This window comes from Molothrus ater, chromosome 5, assembly GCF_012460135.2.
Source record: "Molothrus ater isolate BHLD 08-10-18 breed brown headed cowbird chromosome 5, BPBGC_Mater_1.1, whole genome shotgun sequence".
Taxonomy (NCBI): Eukaryota; Metazoa; Chordata; class Aves; order Passeriformes; family Icteridae; genus Molothrus; species Molothrus ater.
This window is the reverse complement of record NC_050482.2, coordinates 51,729,987-51,748,008: the sequence shown is the minus strand read 5'-3', so window position 1 is coordinate 51,748,008 and position 18,022 is coordinate 51,729,987. Positions and strand designations below refer to the sequence as shown.

Sequence of the window (18,022 nt, the reverse complement as noted above, 5' to 3'; positions counted from 1 at the left end):
CTGTCAAGTGTTAAGAATTTGAAGGGGTTGTGACTCTCTTAAATTTGCTATCAGCATTCTGACATTTTCCCCACCTGACCTGTTTAATCTAGGTATGTGCTCTAAAGAAATTGCTGGATTTTCTAGAAAAGCAAAAGGCTAAGCTGTCTGAAAGCACCCAATAAATGCCAATGTTTTGTGCTGGCTGGTTCCCTTTATGAACTCTGAAGAATTGAATGATTGAAATTAATTTTTCTGAGCATTTCTTTGCTGATGAAAAGTGCAGTAGAAGGGACTGTATGTTATTGTTGTTACCATTACAATTCCTATTATTATTACTATTATGTTTGTTCTGTGGGAGGAAAGAAACTTGGATGGATCTCAGCAAGGGAAGTCTGAATGATTGGTACTTCAGTAGCTTTATGTGCAAGTATCCTGCTAGATGTTCATTTTTGCAAATTCACCTGCAAATTCATTCTCTCTCATATACACACAGTCCTGACACAATCTAATACATATGAACCATCCAGCACTAAAAACATTAAACTGCAGGGGAGCTCAAATGCTTTCTCTTTCTAGGGTGCAGAATATTAAGCATACCATCCCCACCCATTTACTAGCTATCATTACCAAATGCTTGCTATCATCAAATACAAGGATAATTTAAGCTCTCAATTTTCAAAGCAATCTGAATCCCTGTTTCTTTGGGCTGCATGTAGCCTCTCCCAATCATGCTCACAGCTTCTTCTGGCTTGCTCCCATTCTGCCTCCACCTGACCCATAGGCCAGGAGCTCCCAGGAGCTGACTGATGATTCTGTTATGTCCATAGATGTTTTTGTACAGCCTGTAGCACAAGCAAGAAAGCTGCAGATTATAAAAACATGGGAACTGTGATTTTGTTGTGCTGTGCACTGTCAAATAGGGTATGAACCCATCACTGGGACCCCTAGAAACATCACCAATAAGCAAAGTAAAGGAGTAGGTCATGTCAGGTTCAGCTCTGGCAAGATCCTGGTCATAAATGTGCAGAGGCACTTGTCCGCCGTGGTGATTCCTCCTTCAGTTATGGTCTGGAGGGCAAGGAGTGATTTTGGTTTTGCCAATAGCACACGTGTACATGCCTGAGAACATCAGCACGGGCTTTCTGCTCAGCCTGGGAGCTGGCCCTGTTGTGTTGCAGCTGCTGCACTTGCAGACACTGAGCTGTGTGTACAGGCTGTACCCCTGACTTTGGATCAAACTACACTTTCACACAGCATAACAGGCATAGGCCTCTCTTCTCTTCAAATTCCTCTAGGCCTTACTGGACTGCAAATAATTACAGTCATCATTCTGTACTGGTTAGGACACAGAAGCATCAGCAGGAGCAGAAGGCGGGTCTGTAGGGGCGGGGAATGGCCTGTCTGCGGTGGGTCAGGGCTGACCCCGGCACTGGGAGCAGCAGTCTGCAGACAGACAGCATGTGACTGTGAGCAGCCTCTGCCAGAGTCACGGGGTGTCTGCCGGCACCTCAATAAAAAGGTACCTCTTGCATCAGTGGAGATGATGAGATTTAAGGTGACGGTGAAATGAGGTTTGTTGAACCTCCCATCAGGTCAGAGTGAAGAAGGGCTAACCGAGTGGGGAAAAGGATTCTTTCCTGACCTGGCTGTTTTCTGAGCTTTTTTTAACCTCTGTCTTGAAGCCTTTGCAATAATGAATGAGCCCTTTAGAAGATGCTGGGGGCAATTTGCCTTTCTCTTGGCTGCCGCCTTTAGGCAATCGATAAGAACGGGTGCAAGGGGTGGGCGATGCCTTCGCGGGCAGTAGTCCCGAGTGGGCTGTGCAGTCGCGCTTATCGCTGCCCCAGCTGTGCACTGCAGCTCCTCGGGGGATCAGTCTGAAGAGAGATGGGCCCGTTCATGTGTGTGTGCGACTAATCTCACGAAGGTGCAGGCTTTTTAATGTTTAATAACAGGATTTCACCCTTTCCCACTGACCCACCGCGGCAGCAACAAGCGGCCAACAGCCAGCCCGGGCTGCGAGCCCAGCCAGCTCAGCCTCCTACGGGCACGGACACGCGAGGGGAAGCTGTGCCGGGACAGCGCAGCGCCCGCACACACCAAGAGGAGGCTGTGCCAAGCTAGGGCGAACGTGGGCACCCCTGCACAGGTGGTGGTGGGGTCGGAGCCGGGCACAGATATCCCCCGTGTGTGTCCCCGTGTGCCCCCCGTGTGTCGCTCGGCCAAGTGGGGACGCGCTGCTCATCGATGAGCTCGGCAAGCCGGCGCCCCGCCCCGCGGGTGCCGCGTTGGAGGCGCTCGGCGCTCGGCTGGCCGGCGCTGGCGCGGGTCCCTTGTCTCCCTGTCCAAGATGGCGGCCGCGGGCGGCGGCGCGGCGGGAAGCGGCGGGGCCGAGTGAGGCGGCCGCGGTTCGTCCCCACCCTGCGGCCGCGGCTTGGCGCCGGCGGGCCTTGTCGCCGCTGGGCGGCCCCGCAGTCGGGGCACGCCCGGGCCTGCTGCAGGGGCGGAGCCGCGGGCTGGCGTGAGGCTGGAGCCCGCTCGGGTGAGGGGACGCGCGGGCGGGAGCGGGGCGGACGAGCCCGCTTTGAACGGAGGCGGCGGTGACGGGGCCCGGGCTCCGGGGGGTGTCGGGGCGCATGCGCAGGACGGGCCGGGCACCGGTCCGTGCCCGCGGAGGGGCCGGTGCCGGGGTTGGCGCCCTCGGCTGCGCGCGGAGCTGCCGGCGGTGCCGCCTGCCCTGACGGCCCCGGCCCGGGGCGCTGGCGGCACAGGGGTGAGGGAGCCGCCTCCACAGCCAGCCGGCACCGGGACCGAGGACCGGGGCTCCGTGCGGAGCCCCGGGGCTGCAGAAGAGCCAGGCTAGGCCTTGAACCCGCAGGCATGTGCGCTAAGGAGCGGGAGACGTGCAGGGAGAGCTTCCCCGCTGAGCCTGTGCCATCGCTGCTGAAACCCGGGAATTTGAAGCAGGGGAACCTAAGTGAGGTTTACAAGATGAGAGTGCTTAAGGGTATGTTTTGTATTTGCCGGATTGGAGGTCTGGGCTGTGAGCACCTTTGGGCAGTATCTACCAAGCTTTGTCCTTGCCAAGCAGATAAGATCTAAAAAGAGACTAAAAGGTATGCATGTAGGCACAAAGAAATCTTAGGCTCTCCATGTCATCCATTCATGAATGAATGTCTTCAGCTTTGTTTTGCAGAGCAGTATCTATATTAGACCCTTTCTGTCTTGAGCACAATACTCTGGTGTTGTGTGTCCTCTCAGTGAAGTCTGTCTGACAAAACAGCACAAAATGTTGAAAACGTCTGGTTTAAGATCACTAGCCCACAAGTGGCAAGATGCTCTTTTTTATTGCTGAGTGCAGTGTTCTCTGCATGTACATAGGCAGTGCTCTTGTGTTTAGGTGGAATCCTTGTGTTTGCTACCAGAAATATATAATGGTCAGAACACTGTCTTGACATTCAGCAGTGGGTATTTTCTCAAAACCCGAAGAAATAGCATGTATTCCTATGAATTTAAACAGAAGCATCTCGTATGTACCCACAAGCCTGATTTAGTTGAGACTTTGTTGCATCAGTTAAGTAACCACTGTAGGATGAATGAGTTGTACATTGTCAGCCTCAGCCAGTTGTTTATAAAATCGAGTTGCATGGGGGATGTACAAGCACCAGTTCCCTGCTCCCAGAGTATTCCCGTGTAGCTTCAGTGTGGCAAGATTACCATGGCAGCTGGGATGAACAGGCTGCACAGTGTTTGTGCCTGGGTGTTTACACATGTGCACGTACACACAAACACACAAAGGCAGCTGGCAGCCATTGGATTAATCCCATAGGAGCAGAATGTCGATCTTGCTAAGCTGGTCAGTGGCTGAGGAACAAAAGCTGTTTGCTCTGGGAGAACCAGAGTGTGGCCATTCCACAGTAGCACTGTCCTGCTGCATGCCCCTAGCTGGCACAGTGGCTCCCTTAGAGGAGGCCTGAAACCTGGGGGGTAGAGGTTGGGTTGCTGCAGGCCTAGCTAAAAGGAGTGCTCATCCCCTCTCCCAGGCTGGCATTCAGAATGGCTGCAGTGGTAGCATTGGGAAGCACATCAGGAGGATACACACCTCTAATACAAAATGTGTGATCCTCTAGTAAAAAAAAAAAACAAAACAAACAAAAAAAAAAAAAAAAAAAACCAAACAAAAAAAAAAAAAAAAAAAAAAAAAAAACCAAAACCAAAAAAACCCACCCACAACAAAAAAAACCCAATAATTATTTTGTAATTTAATTCCTTCTGCCTGGTCCCTTCTTTTCCTTCACTTCATCTGAGACTCAAGGGTTTGAAATCTCTTTAAACATCCCACTCTTTGGCTCCTGACAAAAAATGGCTTTGACACAGGGTGCAGTTTTGTGTATCATGAAAATCAAACTCAGTTGTCTTCTCACCCTCTTTCTATTTTTGTAAATAAATAAGTTCAGTGATTCAGATATTTTATAAGAAAGGGTGGCATTTTCTATATTTAGAATAATACAATATCCATTTTGATTAATACACCCAAATCTATCAAGCCTGAAGAGTGACCACTCATTTCCTTTCCCACTGTCTCCCAGAGAATCCTTATTTGGTTCAGAGAAAGTTTCCCCATTTACATAGTGCTTCTTCTTTGTGGGAGGGTTATTTTCATTCTCTGTTTCTCAGACCTTTTCCTATAGATGGGAACGGGGGAAGGAGCCCAGACGTGGCAGCTCATTCACAGGCTCCTGCAGGACCACCATGGCTTATGATGGCGCCAAGAAGAAAGAAGGTATGACTGCTTCATAATCTCAGAGGGATTTGCAAAAAGAATCAACAAATAATTTTTTTTGAAGGGTGCCCTTTGCAGCCCTTGCCAGGCCATGCAGTCAGAGTGGGAAAGAAGTTAGGTTGCTGTGGAGCCCTTAAATTTAACCTGGCCAAGTTACCGGACAATCCCAAGCCCTTGACTTTCAGGTGTAAAGTACTGGGATTAGAACTTGAGAGAGAAATGGGTGGTATTTCCTACTGCAGACACCCTGATTGGGAACTCTGCCACTGCAGCCTTTCTTCTCCCTGACAAGTCAATGGGACAGGGGATAATGATACATTTAGTCATGGCAACATTTCTAGATCCACTTGTCTTTAGGAAGGAACATACAGGCATTAGAGATTGGATCTGGAATGATTGTGTTAGAGCACCAAGCCCCATCCCTCTGGTCAGACAGTACAGACTGTTTGTTACCTTTCAGGCCTGTGTGCTTTTTGGGTTTTGTGCATCACTCTGTGCCAGTATCCACTGTTAGCTTATTTTATGACTGGTCCACTTGTCTGTCGTTCCTTAATGTGGTATTTCATTTCTTCCTTTTTTCCCATTTCCCATAAATCAGAGTCCCTAGAGAGTCACCGAAGTGTTGACGACGGGCTGGCACCTGGCAGGATACAGCGAGAGAAAAAGCGCTCGTACAAGGATCTTCTGCAAGAGGAGGACGAGACAGCAACTCAGGTAGAAACCCTCAGAGAAAAGGTTCAGGGTGTATGGATATGCATAAAGGTAGTGATGGGATGGGATGGGTCTCTTTCCCTTTTTTTTGATTTGTTTTTTATTTAGAAATGCATGTAGAAGACAACAAGAGCAGCTAATCATGTCCTGTATTGTTCAGTAACTTTCCTGGAGAAAAGGAGGGAATCAATCCCTGATTCCAATTTTTTTGGCCTCAGAAAATGAGGTAGTAGGAGTGTTGTCCCTGTGTTGATGGGACATACCTTGCAAGTAAGAAAATGCTCTTAATAACTTCTTACACCCATTTTTAAAAATATGGTTGTGGAAATAGCCAGCAAAGGATGGACAGAATATTAACTGATGCACTGTTGTCTTCCTGATTCTGCAGACAGCCTGAAACGATAGCTCTTGAGAAGAATGAACTTGCCCTATTTACCTCTTTGGGCCCTTAACTCTTGAAATCACATAGTGGCAACTTAGGTTTCTTCAAAAACTTCTTTCCTCTTTGAGCTACAATTTCTGCTGTTAGCTCAGAGGTGGCTATCTAGTGATTTGGGGTTTTTTTTTTCATCTCAAAAGCAAATTTTTGTTTAAAATTAAAATCTTCTACCTTGTGGTTGGAATTCTTTAGAGGAGCTTCAATTTCTATTTCATAAATTGATCAAACCACAGATAATAATTAGGTGACATGGCATATTAAGGACAAATTTTTGTCCCATCATTCTAGTTGGTCACCTCTTTGTACCTCCTGTTACTTCTTTTTCAGCATAGTAAGCATGAACTGCTCTCCTTTGTTTTCAAGGCTTGATAGTCTATGTATCTGAAGTTATTTCTTAGCTTTATTAAAGGGTAGATGTCAGTCTTTTATCAATTTATCAGCTGATCTTCAAGTGATGGCTTGCATTGCCCATCTCTCAACACTTTGCAAATTTGCTTTTTCTTTTATGTTGCTCCTCTCTCTTGGGGGTCTCCCTGCAGAGGTCTGTCTTTCAGTGTCCTTGGAGCCCTGTTGTGCTGCCGTGCCTACAGAAAGCTCTACGTCAATTAGGTGACCATTGTGCTGAAACCAATCCTGACTAATGATATTTTTGTATTCTCCCACCTATCTGTAACATGTGTTTCATCTTACTTTAAATCTACACTGTGTGCTCTGGGGGACAGAGTAGGTTTTCTTTTAGCATCTAGAAAGATGATACTGGTTCATACCTACAGATCCTTGATGTTACAGCAGTACAAATAACCCTTGATACCTCCTATAAATTTTTATCTGCTAATAGTCCATGTGACTCTGATATTATTTCCCTCCTTTTTGACAGCAATTTTTTTCTTCTTATTCCAGGACAGTGAGTTTTTTCCAGGGACAGAAGCTCACAAAAAGAAGAGAAAGCATTCCTCCGATGAGTTCTGCTACAGAGGTAAGGAAGTAATCAAGCAGGAGAAGGGGCTAACAGATCATGACTTTAAGGAAAGGAAGCTCTTAAATCAGTGTCATCAAGCTTTGTGGTTAGTATTTTATAGAAGGAGAATACATCAACCTGCATTAGAACAGCTAATCAGAAACCTGACACTGATCAGCACCAGACAGCAGAAGATTAGGGAATTACATTTTCAGAGTCTGGCTTAACAAATTGCCATGGTAGGGGGTAGAGATCTTCCATCCCTTTTTCATTGATAAGTTGTAGTTTGCTAACTCATGCCTTCACATTTGACACCAATTGTATTGAAAACTAATTATACTTACAGGTAATATAACTTCCTCTGGATTTAAAAAAATAGAATGTCTGAGATTGAAAAAGAAATGCTTCTCGGTTCAGGTACTCTCACAATAATAAGTTGGCCGGAAAATGACAATTCAGCTCATAGAAGCTTAACACATTTAGGATTTATTATTGGTCCAGTAGAAGGAGAAAGCCAAACTGAAATTTCATCTTTCATCAAAATCTGTCTCCAGAATGAAAAAGCTCATATTTTCAACTCATTGGTTTCACCTTGGCTAAAAATGCCCCAAAAACCGTGCACTTGAGGTGTAATTTCAGTTAGGTGTATTTTCATCAAAATATTTTATTTCATAAGTCACAAATGGAGTTTCACAAAACTTCAAGAACTTCCCTGCAGTCTCTCCCTTCCTTAAATTATTTGACCAGCTCAGATGTCACAGCCTCTGAATTGTGTCAGTAAGGCTGTGCTGAGATGGCTGTGGTTCTTTTTAAGCCAGGATGTAAATCTGTCACCTGTAATTGGAAGGCCCACAGGATTCTCACTTCCCTTCCTTTCCATCTTTAAGGGAATCATCTCAATGTACATTTCTTTTGATCTTTTTCAGGTGTCTCGCCTTTGGATCTACCATCAAAAAAGAAGAAAAAAGCAGCTTCTAGCCCATCCTCAGCTGATACAACCATGGATTTACTTAAGACTATCAACTCACCTTTGGCCACAAGCTCAAAGTCTTCAAAGAGGACCTCTGAAAAATCATCTCATTCTTCCTCTGGCCATTCTGAAAGCAGAAAGGAGCATCCCAAGAAGAAGCTGAGTGGGAGCAGTGGGGAGCACTCAGTGGATGACAGCAGCTCCCACAAATCTAAAAAAATGAAACCTCTTTACGTGAACACGGAGACACTTACACTTCGTGAACCTGACGGCTTGAAGATGAAGCTCATCCTTTCACCAAAAGAAAAAAGTAGTGCAGCAGATGATGATTCTTTATCCTACTCTTCAGCATCAGCAGCTGCAAAGAAATCTTCAAAGAAATCAGCTCGAGATGAGCAAGGCTCATTCCTGCTGGGGCACGACCTGCAGAGCTTCCTGAAGTCATCCCGGAAAAAGCACAAACCACCTCCAGACTCACATCCGCCTTCTGAGAGTTTTGGTGCTGACACCTCCCTTCATTCAGAGGGCCATGGAAGTGAGTACGAGGTTTCAGGTATGGAGGCACCACCAGAATCTGGTTCTTCCTCTGGTGGAGAGTTGGAGGCTGGAGAGCTGGTGATAGATGACTCCTACCGGGAAATCAAGAAGAAGAAGAAGTCCAAAAAAAGTAAGAAAAAAAAGGATAAGGAGAAACACAGAGAGAAGAAGCACTCCAAGTCTAAAAAGAGTTCTGGGCACTCTCCTGTGGCGGTAGCAGAAGTAAGAGTGTCACCACCACCTGCCAGTACCCCCTATGGTGTCCCTCCACCTCCTCCTGCTGTTTTTCACTCAGATGGTCAAGGCGAGAAGAGGAGAAAAAAGGAAGACAGGGAGAAGGACAAGTCTGAGAAATGGGAAAAGGAAAAGGAAAGAGAAAAGGAAAGAGAGAAGGAGAAGGAAAGAGAAAAAGAAAAGGAAAGAGAGAAGGAGAAGGAAAGAGAAAAAGAAAAGGAAAGAGAGAAGGAGAAGGAAAGAGAAAAAGAAAAGGAAAAAGAAAAGGAACGAGAAAAGGAAAAAGAAAGAGAAAAAGAAAAGGAGAGAGAAAAGGAAAGAGAAAGAGACAAAGTAAGGAAAATTTGAATTTCTTTTCAGAAAATAGAAATTGGGTGGTGGGTAATGTTGAATTAGGCACTCCATTACAAAGGCATGTTAAATTGAAACAAAGGATAACTGATACCAATTATCAATGGTTTAAGTGAAGCATATTTGGAAAAATGTGTCAGCCACTGTGATTTCTGTGTGTAGCAGAAGGAATATATGTTCTTCTGGCTTTGTGGTACAGACAGTCTTTAGCCAGTAGAGGTTCTCTGGGAAAGTTATACTTAATTTTGCTTGGTGTGGGTCATGTACCAAGCACATCTGCATCTTTTTCTAATGTGACTGGCTCTAGCTATTCCCAGGCAGACTTTTGGACTAGTGATCAAAGTTCCTGTAAAAAGGAATCAAGCTGTTACTTGAAAATTGAAGATATTTACCCATTTACTCCTGTATTCAAATGAAATTCTAATTCTAATAGACTACCATGTTCCCAGTTTTGTCCTTTCCTAGACATTCAGTTTTCCATGGTTACTGCATAAAGATATGAGTAGCAGAAGTGGTAGCTAGCATGTGAACGAGTTTACAAATGAGATAACTGTAGCTGTGTAAGTAAATGGGGAAAAAGAGTTTGTGCATGTTCAGCTAGAGAAATAATGCTTTGTATGAGGAAATGGACAGACAGAGCCCAAATCTCTTCAGCCATTATCCTATTCTGTTTTGGAATTTTTCCCTGATCATAGCTCAGCAATTGCAATACCTTGCTGTCAGTGTACTGCACAGTCTCTTTGTCTGCCAAATGGAAGTACTTTGTAAGGATGCAAGGAATGGTACAAAACAATATCATGAGAACTTAATCCTTTTGACAGATCTATATAGGTACTGTAGAATAGAATAACAGATACTGGGTTTTATTATAGGTTTTAAAACTGAAATACATTACCAAAGTTGTATGTTGATCCTGAATTTAGAACAGTAGCTTGTTGAGTTTTGCAAGATAAGCCTTGTACTAAGACTGTTTCTGGCTGATTCCTGTGCTTTCATAAAGACTAAATTCAGCCAGGAGATGTAAAGGACTGCTTTTTAAGTTTTCTGACCTAAGTATCATATCTTTCTTTAAGTCTTTAATAAATGCCAAATTCCTACTAAATTGGAGAAGGTCTCATCATAATTAAAAATCTTTGTTTCCTTTCTTCTTCTGACTAGCCAAAGAAGAAAAACATGTCTGCTTATCAAGTGTTCTGTAAGGAATATCGTACAAATATTGTGTCTGAGCATCCTGGAATAGGTAAGGGAATAATCCAGCCTTCTCTTCTCTTGATTTTACACCAGTCAGATTAATTAGCAGAACATATTGTCTCCATTTCAGACCAACTTCTTAATTTTGACATAATGCAAAGAATCTGCCAATGTTATTTAGAATAAGAGATGGCAAAGGGGCTAGGAGTGGATTTCGTGGTTGTATTATAATTTTATTTTAACCAAGTTGTGAATCTAGGTAAAGAACTTGCTAACTTTTTATTTACTTAAAGAATTACCTTCATTGTTGTCACTTTCCCCTGAATACACTGTGACTTCATCTTCCTGCTATCAGCTTTTTTTTTTTTTATTTTAAAGAGTAACAGGAATGCACATTTTTAGTACAGTGTGGAGAGTTGCAGTTGTAGAATGGCTTGCTTCCTAAATGTGTGTGGAGGGGCCGGTAAATTTCCTATGTTCTCTCCAGGATTTTATGATCAAATTTGTTTTAAACATTTTTCTTTTCTTTTCTTTTCTTTTCTTTTCTTTTCTTTTCTTTTCTTTTCTTTTCTTTTCTTTTCTTTTCTTTTCTTTTCTTTTCTTTTCTTTTCTTTTCTTTTCTTTTCTTTTCTTTTCTTTTCTTTTCTTTTCTTTTCTTTTTGTTTCTTTTCGTTTCTTTCTGCCAGATTTTGGAGAGCTAAGTAAAAAACTGGCAGAAGTGTGGAAGCAGCTACCTGAGAAGGATAAGTTGGTGAGTGTTTCTGTCAGATGTTTTTGGAAAATTATTTCTGTGAACTAGGTGCTTAGATGAAGAATGTGGTGGCAGCATTGCCACAATGCCTTGAAATATGTTACCTATATCCTTAAAGCATGTAAAGGTGGAAAGTATGGAAATCTTGCCCTTGCAAACATAAAAGCATTCATTTTGTTCTCATGGGATTGCTTCACCTCCTAACTATGTAACATCATTCTGCCTCCAGGTCCTGGCATCAGGTAACAAAATTACCTAATGTTATGAATCTTTCTTTTCTTACCATGGTAACTACAGACCTGGAAACAGAAAGCTCAGTATCTCCAACACAAGCAGAATAAAGCAGAGGCCACCACCGTGAAGAGAAAGGCATCATCTTCAGATGGTGCTCCAAAAATGAAAGGTAATTGTTGCACTTTATTTGTCTCATCTCTTTTCTTGGACGAGACAAATTTTTTAAGACAAATTCTTTACCTTGGGGAAGGTAGTGTTGCCTGTAGAATAAAAAACAAAGGTCCTTACTTGCTTCACCTCCTTACCTGCTTTCTCACATGACATTTAAATCATGTTTAAAGCATGACATTTAAATCACTAGTCAAATCAATTTTTCTGTGAAAGTGAGAGTGATGCCAGCATTTTTCATAAAGATTTCCTTGTCTGATTCATAGAATGGTATTGGTTTTGGCAGTTTAAGGATTGAAATGTAAAAGAAGAAGAGGCAGAAATGAGGTTCTAGTGGGATTAGTTTGCTGCTAGATAGAAGATGGGTTGTTCTTGGTTTAGCATCTCTGATGCCAAATCTCCCCAGCTGCATTCAGCTGAGGTAGACAGGTTCTGTACATGTTAAAAAAAAATTTCAAGAGTCCAGAGACTATGAGACCAGGGTAACAGAACTATTCAAGCACCTCATGCCTATGAGATTTGAACTTCAGTAACTAAATAGGCTTGTGAGTAAAAGAGTGAAAGCAAGGAATATGGAATTTTAATTAGTATGTTTTCCAGCTTCTCCAACAGGAGTGGTTTCTCCTCACAAAAAATCCCCCACCAGCACCGTGGTGGTGCCTTCCTCACCAGCCAAAGCCCCTGAGACAGATCCCATTGATGTAGCTGCACATTTACAGTTACTGGGTGAATCCCTGAGCCTCATTGGACACAGACTGCAGGAAACAGAGGTGAGCTTGTGACCAGCAATGTCACAGTGATGTCCTGTAATCCACACAATACGTTCAGGGAGATGATTGTTTTATTTTCTTAAAAGTTTAACCAGTGGTTTTCTGTTAGGAAGAGAAACTAGAGGTGGCATGCCCTGTTTCTTTGATGCATCGCTCTTTATTTTCAGTGAAATAAAAGGCCTCAGTAAACAGTAGGCAGCAGTGAAAGACGGGTGCTTTGCAGCTCTAGTCTTTGAGACCAGTTTGTAGTTCAGCAAACTCTTCAGTCTTTTCTTGCTGTAAGTTCACCTTTGATTTGGTACTTCCTTACTATTTAGTCAGTCTGGGGTCAGATTCTGTTACTGTTCTACTTTTTACAGAACTGTGACCCTTTCCCAAGAAGTTTCTTGCATGTCCTCTAGTTTTCTGGTGGTATCCAATTGCCAGTGCTTTGGATAGGGGCTACAATTATTTCAATTTACCTGGTAACATAATGTCACATTTTAATGGCTTCCTGCTATTAAATGACAGTGACTCTGTGAATGCACATTCACAGAGAACTCAGCCCAGCCTCTAAGGAGAAAATATTTTTGTCTCAAATAATGTCACTGAGTTTTATGAGTAGCATGATAATCTCACCCCACTATGCTTGCTTATTTTATCAATGGTGAAATAAATGTTCTTGCATTTTGGTTTTGGTATGACTGATTTGAGATCATGGGAGAAACAACCAGAGCCCAGAAAAGCACACATTGATATACTTTCTTGAAAGTATATCAATGACTAAAGCATTTGTTACAGGCTTAGCATTTCTTTACCTTCAAAAATAAAACAACTATTGTCATGAGGACTCATGTAGTTAACAAAATAGATGGTACAAAATGGCACAGAAAATATATTACAAAAATTTGTGGAATCAGTGTTTTATGCAACTGACAACTTTGTGGTGTTTTCTGTTGATTCCTACCTTTATCCTGCACCAGTTTGTTGACTACTGAAATCTAAAGTTTTTGAGCCAGCAGTCTCTCCAAAGCACAAGACACAGTTTTGTTACTGTGTAAATAGTGAGAGTGGACTGGAGGAGGTGAAGATACAGTATCTACATGAGAGTGGATACAGTTGAGAAAGAAGTGCAATTTCCACTACTCATCCCTATCCAATTTTTTTCTTCCCTCATTACCAGGGAATGGTGGCTGTTTCTGGAAGTTTGTCAGTACTCCTAGACTCAATCATCTGTGCTTTGGGCCCGTTGGCTTGTCTGACCACACAACTGCCTGAGTTGAATGGCTGCCCAAAACATGTTTTGGTGAGTTCTTTGTGGTTATTTTCTTTCTAGCACTGTTAATTTCAGTAGATTACAAATAGAGCTTTTTTGATTAATCAGTGTAATATAACTATAATTCCAATGCAGTAAGAAAATTTGTCTTGGTCATGGGCTTTTATAGAGAAATATTTATTGAAATTCTTACAGATATTACCGTTGTACAACATTGTGCAACCTTTTTTTCTCCCACTGGCAACTGACCTAATATTTGTAGCATGGATTGCAGCGTGGGTAGGTCCTGTTTTAGTCATGATGGAGTCAATCAATCTAAAACAAATAAAAGTAAACCAGTATTTTTGAAAGTTCTAATTTTCCATAAAAATAAAATCACCTTCAAGCTGCTCTTTATCACACAAGCTGTTTTTCCTTCAGTAGCATAAAAACCAATTTGTGATCTCAGGATTCCTAATGTGATGGTGTAGGACCTTTTACAAGTGGCTGAAACCTTCTCTGAGAAAGGAAAAATAGTCTCTCTTAAGGAGCTGCATAACTACAGTTTCTTTTCTGCTTTAAGCTACTCTTAATATTAAGCCCTGATTTAGCAACAGCTTGTGGCATCTGTGTAGCCGGGTGTGGACATAGATTAAGATGGCAGCAGCCATCAGGAGTCATACTTCCTACAGGAGACATGAATAAAGCAGCAAAGGAGAGGAGCAAAAATAAAAAAACTACAGTCTGCAAAACTTAAGAGATTAAAAACAAATCTGGCAGAGGGGGCAACGAAAATGGGATATGAATTGACATGTCATAATAGGGCAGCCCAAACGTTTATTCATTACAAAAGTGGACTGTCAAAACAGGAAAAAAGTTGAAAATTTAGTCTGTGAACACCCACAAACTGGCTCTATGCACAAAAGCTGAGTCAGTGGGGTGTTCCCATCATAAGCCATGGAAAACCTGATGCTTTTTTTCCTTCCTGCTTGCCAAGTTTATTCAGAGCAGTGACACCACATGAGCAGTGGTGCGTTTATTAGAAACTCGATCAACTTATTGTTACAAGGAGCAATGGAGCTTTAGGTGAATTATGGCAGCTATGCTTCACTTCTGGAAAGCCCTGTTCAGAAGCTGATAATAAATCTGTTTTTCACAGTCAGGTACATAACGACAGTGGTGTTCTGAGACCCAGATAAACCCCAGCAGTTGTGTTGCAATTTGTATTTGAGACAGTAGATGGCATTGCTAAATTCTAGAATCACAACTGGTGCAGATCCAGCTCCTCCATCTCTCAGTTAAAGGTGCTGCTCCTAAGGCCTCCTTCAGCTGTACAGCCACGGGCTTGAGCTTACTGAAACACTGCATCTGAAAAACATACAGCTGGGTCTTTTTTTCTGATGGGCGTGAGAAGGATTCCTACTCTCAGAATTCTGTTACGTTTTCCAAGAAAAACTGAAGGACACTTCTTTTTGCCATCTGACACCCTGTTAGAGGTGATCAATGGGCAGCTTTGATTGTCTCATCCTATGATAACTTGTAACCCAAGTAATTGTGCTTAGTACCCTCACCTGTGCCATTTTTCAGAGATGTTGAGTTATTACCTGACACTAAAAACCACCGAATTTCTTTTCCCAGTCAAACACACTAGACAACATTGCCTACATCATGCCTGGACTTTGATGGGAAAGGATCCTGGGATGTACTCAGCCTCTGTGTAACTGACTTGTGTATGTGCACTACGCCAACGTTCCTGAGGGGCTCCATGTGGAGGCTTTTAAAGTTTTATATGTGTATAGTATATACATAGGATTATAACTATTTGAGTTCTATTTTATGAAAAGTTGTGAACTTAAGCTGAGAAAACCCTTTTGTGTCAGTGGTGAAATGTCCTCCAGTGTGAAAGTATTTTGTATGAAGAATTCAGAAAGCTTTTGAGATATTTGCCTTAAATTCAGATTTAGTGGGGGAAGCAAACAGAGAATGAACTTCTCAATATAAACAAGAAAGCTGTCACCATGAGAAGGGTCTTTGAAACAGGTGGCCCGGAGAGGTTCTTGACTCTCCTTCCTTGATGATATTCAAAAACCGAATGAGCAGCCTGCTGTAGTTGGACTTGCTTTAAGCAGGGAGATGGACCCGATGATCTCCTGCTGTCCCTGCCTAAACTAAAATATTCTGATATTCTGTGGGCAGGTAGAGATGATACATTTTGGACCAGGGAATAGAACTGAATTCTTCACCAGCCCTATTTGTAACTATTTCTGTTTAAAACACACTTCTTGAGGGAAAAGCTGGATAGCTTTTCACCTCTTGGTCACTTTATCCAACCCCCACGCCTGTCAGTACTAACTGAAAGTTGTCAGTGTTGGCTGGCTGGTCTGCTAGCTGGTATTTGAAGTGAAGTAGATGACAAGAAGTTTATATTTTCCTTGTGGACTCAAATCATTATTAGCACAATGTATCAACCCATTGCATTGGCTTGAGAGAATGAACCTCCTGCTGATTTTTCCACGGCATGGTCAGCCTGCTTTGATGGAAAGGAGTAGAGAAGCAGATGGGAAAAACTTGGATTGCTTCTGCCCATCTTGCACCTGTTTTGTGAAATTGCTCATCCACCATCTCTCTCACCAGCACTATTGCAGGAGCTGTGGTGCTGCTGCAAGGCAGCGACCAGTGGTCAGTTTGAGGCAGTTATGGCCAAGGAAGGCATATGTGGGTTGATTGGACTGGTTTCCCTTCCTTCCAGCCACATACTTGGAGTTTGGTTTTCTGCTCCTCTGGAAGAGGAGCAGCAGGAGAACACTTGATTCCTGTTTAGGCTTTTGTCTGTGTGTATGTATGTGTATGTGGTGTTCATATCACATGTATTTAACTTTTACCAATATCTGTAACAGATTTTAATTTATCCTGTATATTTCTCTGTGTGTGTGTATATATTTATATATATATACATAATTTAAAAGCAAAAATTCCTCCCTCAGCCAACAGTGTGTGAAAAATGTGAATCAAGTTTGTCTCACTTCCTGCAGGAATCAACTCTATGTATAGTAGTAAGCATGGGCATTGTGTAAAGAAACACCAGGAAGATTCTAAGAGTTTGTAGAAACAGGCTGTCTTGTGAAGGTGGGCAGAACAACTGAAATATCATTTGACTCAGGCCTTATCAGCTCTGTAACAGGAAAGTTTTAAAATTAGAGACGAGGCATTTTTTACTTCCAAGTAAGTCTAGCTTCTGTTTTTTAGGACAGTTGAAAGTGAGCTGTCCTTCATTGTGGCTGAGTCCCAAATCAGAAGTAAATTAAATCCTGGGGTGTGGAGGATTTTTCTCCCCATGCCTCTTTGCCACGTATTCCCCAGATGTGCCTGTACAAGGTAGTCTGTCTCTTACAGAACTTTTCTCAGTGCAGTGAGGGGTTTTCTCAGCAGAGGAGGCACAGAAGGTTCTTAGTCCACCAGGCCAGAACACATGTTTTAACAGCTTAGGACAAATCCCAGTGAGCCTGGAAATAGGAAGGGCCCAGGAGGGAGGCAGTCCAGTCCTGCTTCAGATCCTGGCCCACACTAAAGCATCTGCTGTTGTGAGCAGCACAAAATAACTGGTTCTTTCCAGCCCTTCACAGTTGGAGCATTGTGGTGAAGGGGTAGATCTGCTTTTGAAGAAACAGAAGGGGATCAACCTTAGCTTTGTCCTCTGTACAACTGAAAACTCTTGAAGAGTGAAAAACACATACCCTGGTGTATTGTATTTTTATTAAAATTTGTACACTTTGTATAATCTGTATCTTGTGGTATTTGGTACTATAAGGAAACTTTGTCAAGACTTAGCAGTTTTTATATTTTTGTTATTTCTTTGCTGTTTGGTCCAGATTACATTAAAATTATACACAGACTTTTTTGTACTGTACTTACAATATAATTTTTTTTAAAACTTCTGGAGTATTGTCATTTATTTATGGCATTTGCTGTTCTCTGCAGCTGTTGTTACTACTTGTATTTACTGTTTCTCAGCAAAACACATCCAATCCTAACCCTCCTAAACTCACTCACTTGGCAGGCAAGCTGTACTGTTTCCAGCAACACCAGTCACCCAAATTATCACTCAGGTTCCTGACTGCTTGGGACCCCCAGAAGGGAGATGTAGCATGGAGCACTGCAGGTAACACCAGGGCATTTGTCTTCCCTGCTGCCTCACCTCAGTTCAGCTTCCTGGCGTTCAGGTGACACCAGTCCACGGGACTCAGGTGTGTGATGCAGGAAGTCAGGCGTGGCAGCGTTAGACCAGGATTTGTGCTGGTTATTAACACGTCCCCATTTTCCAGATATGGGTGTTGGTTGATTGCAGCCTCAGCTTGGGCAGGGCAGTTGCTTAGGCCAGGAGCACATCCCAGAACGTGCCAACCACCTGGGTAGAGTCACAGGATGGTTTGGGTTGGAAGGGACCTCAGATCATTTCCAACACCGCTGCCACAGAGACACTTTCCACAAAAAATTTGCTCAAAGCCCCATCCAACCTGGCCTGGAAGACTTCCAAGGATGGACATCCACAACTCGGCAACCTGTCCCAGTGCCTCACCACCCTCACAGTAAAGAATTTCTTCCTAACTCCTACTGGGAGTATCGGGAGTCCTTCCGACTCACACCGGGCTATGGAAAACTAAAAACCCATCGCCACAGGCTCTCCGGGCTTTGGGCATCGCTCAGGCTCG

At 43.0% G+C, this 18,022-nt stretch overlaps 1 protein-coding gene across 2 annotated transcripts; it reads left to right on the top strand.

The window, feature by feature from the left end:
• Positions 1-2,374: 2,374 nt before the first annotated feature.
• On the top strand, positions 2,375-17,247 carry HMGXB4 (HMG-box containing 4). 2 transcript variants are annotated; one of them, XM_054514882.1, is made up of 11 exons: positions 2,443-2,524; positions 4,660-4,765; positions 5,364-5,479; positions 6,816-6,891; positions 7,800-8,947; positions 10,124-10,205; positions 10,843-10,907; positions 11,205-11,310; positions 11,910-12,079; positions 13,242-13,364; positions 14,952-17,247. In XM_054514882.1, the coding sequence occupies exons 2-11, from the start codon at positions 4,735-4,737 to the stop codon at positions 14,994-14,996; spliced, it is 1,962 nt and encodes a 653-aa protein (XP_054370857.1). In that variant the 5' UTR covers positions 2,443-2,524; positions 4,660-4,734; the 3' UTR covers positions 14,997-17,247. The 2 variants fall into 2 exon arrangements, with proteins under 2 accessions (XP_054370858.1, XP_054370857.1); XM_054514883.1 differs by lacking the exon at positions 4,660-4,765 and having other exon boundaries at positions 2,375-2,524.
• Positions 17,248-18,022: the final 775 nt, after the last annotated feature.

Coding starts and splice junctions, on each gene's coding strand:
- HMGXB4 (XM_054514882.1), top strand. CDS start 4,735: ATGGCTTATGATGGCGCCAAGAAGAAAGAAG. Junction 4,766..5,363: donor TGGCGCCAAGAAGAAAGAAG/GTATGACTGCTT, acceptor CCCATAAATCAG/AGTCCCTAGAGAGTCACCGA. Junction 12,080..13,241: donor ACAGACTGCAGGAAACAGAG/GTGAGCTTGTGA, acceptor CCTCATTACCAG/GGAATGGTGGCTGTTTCTGG.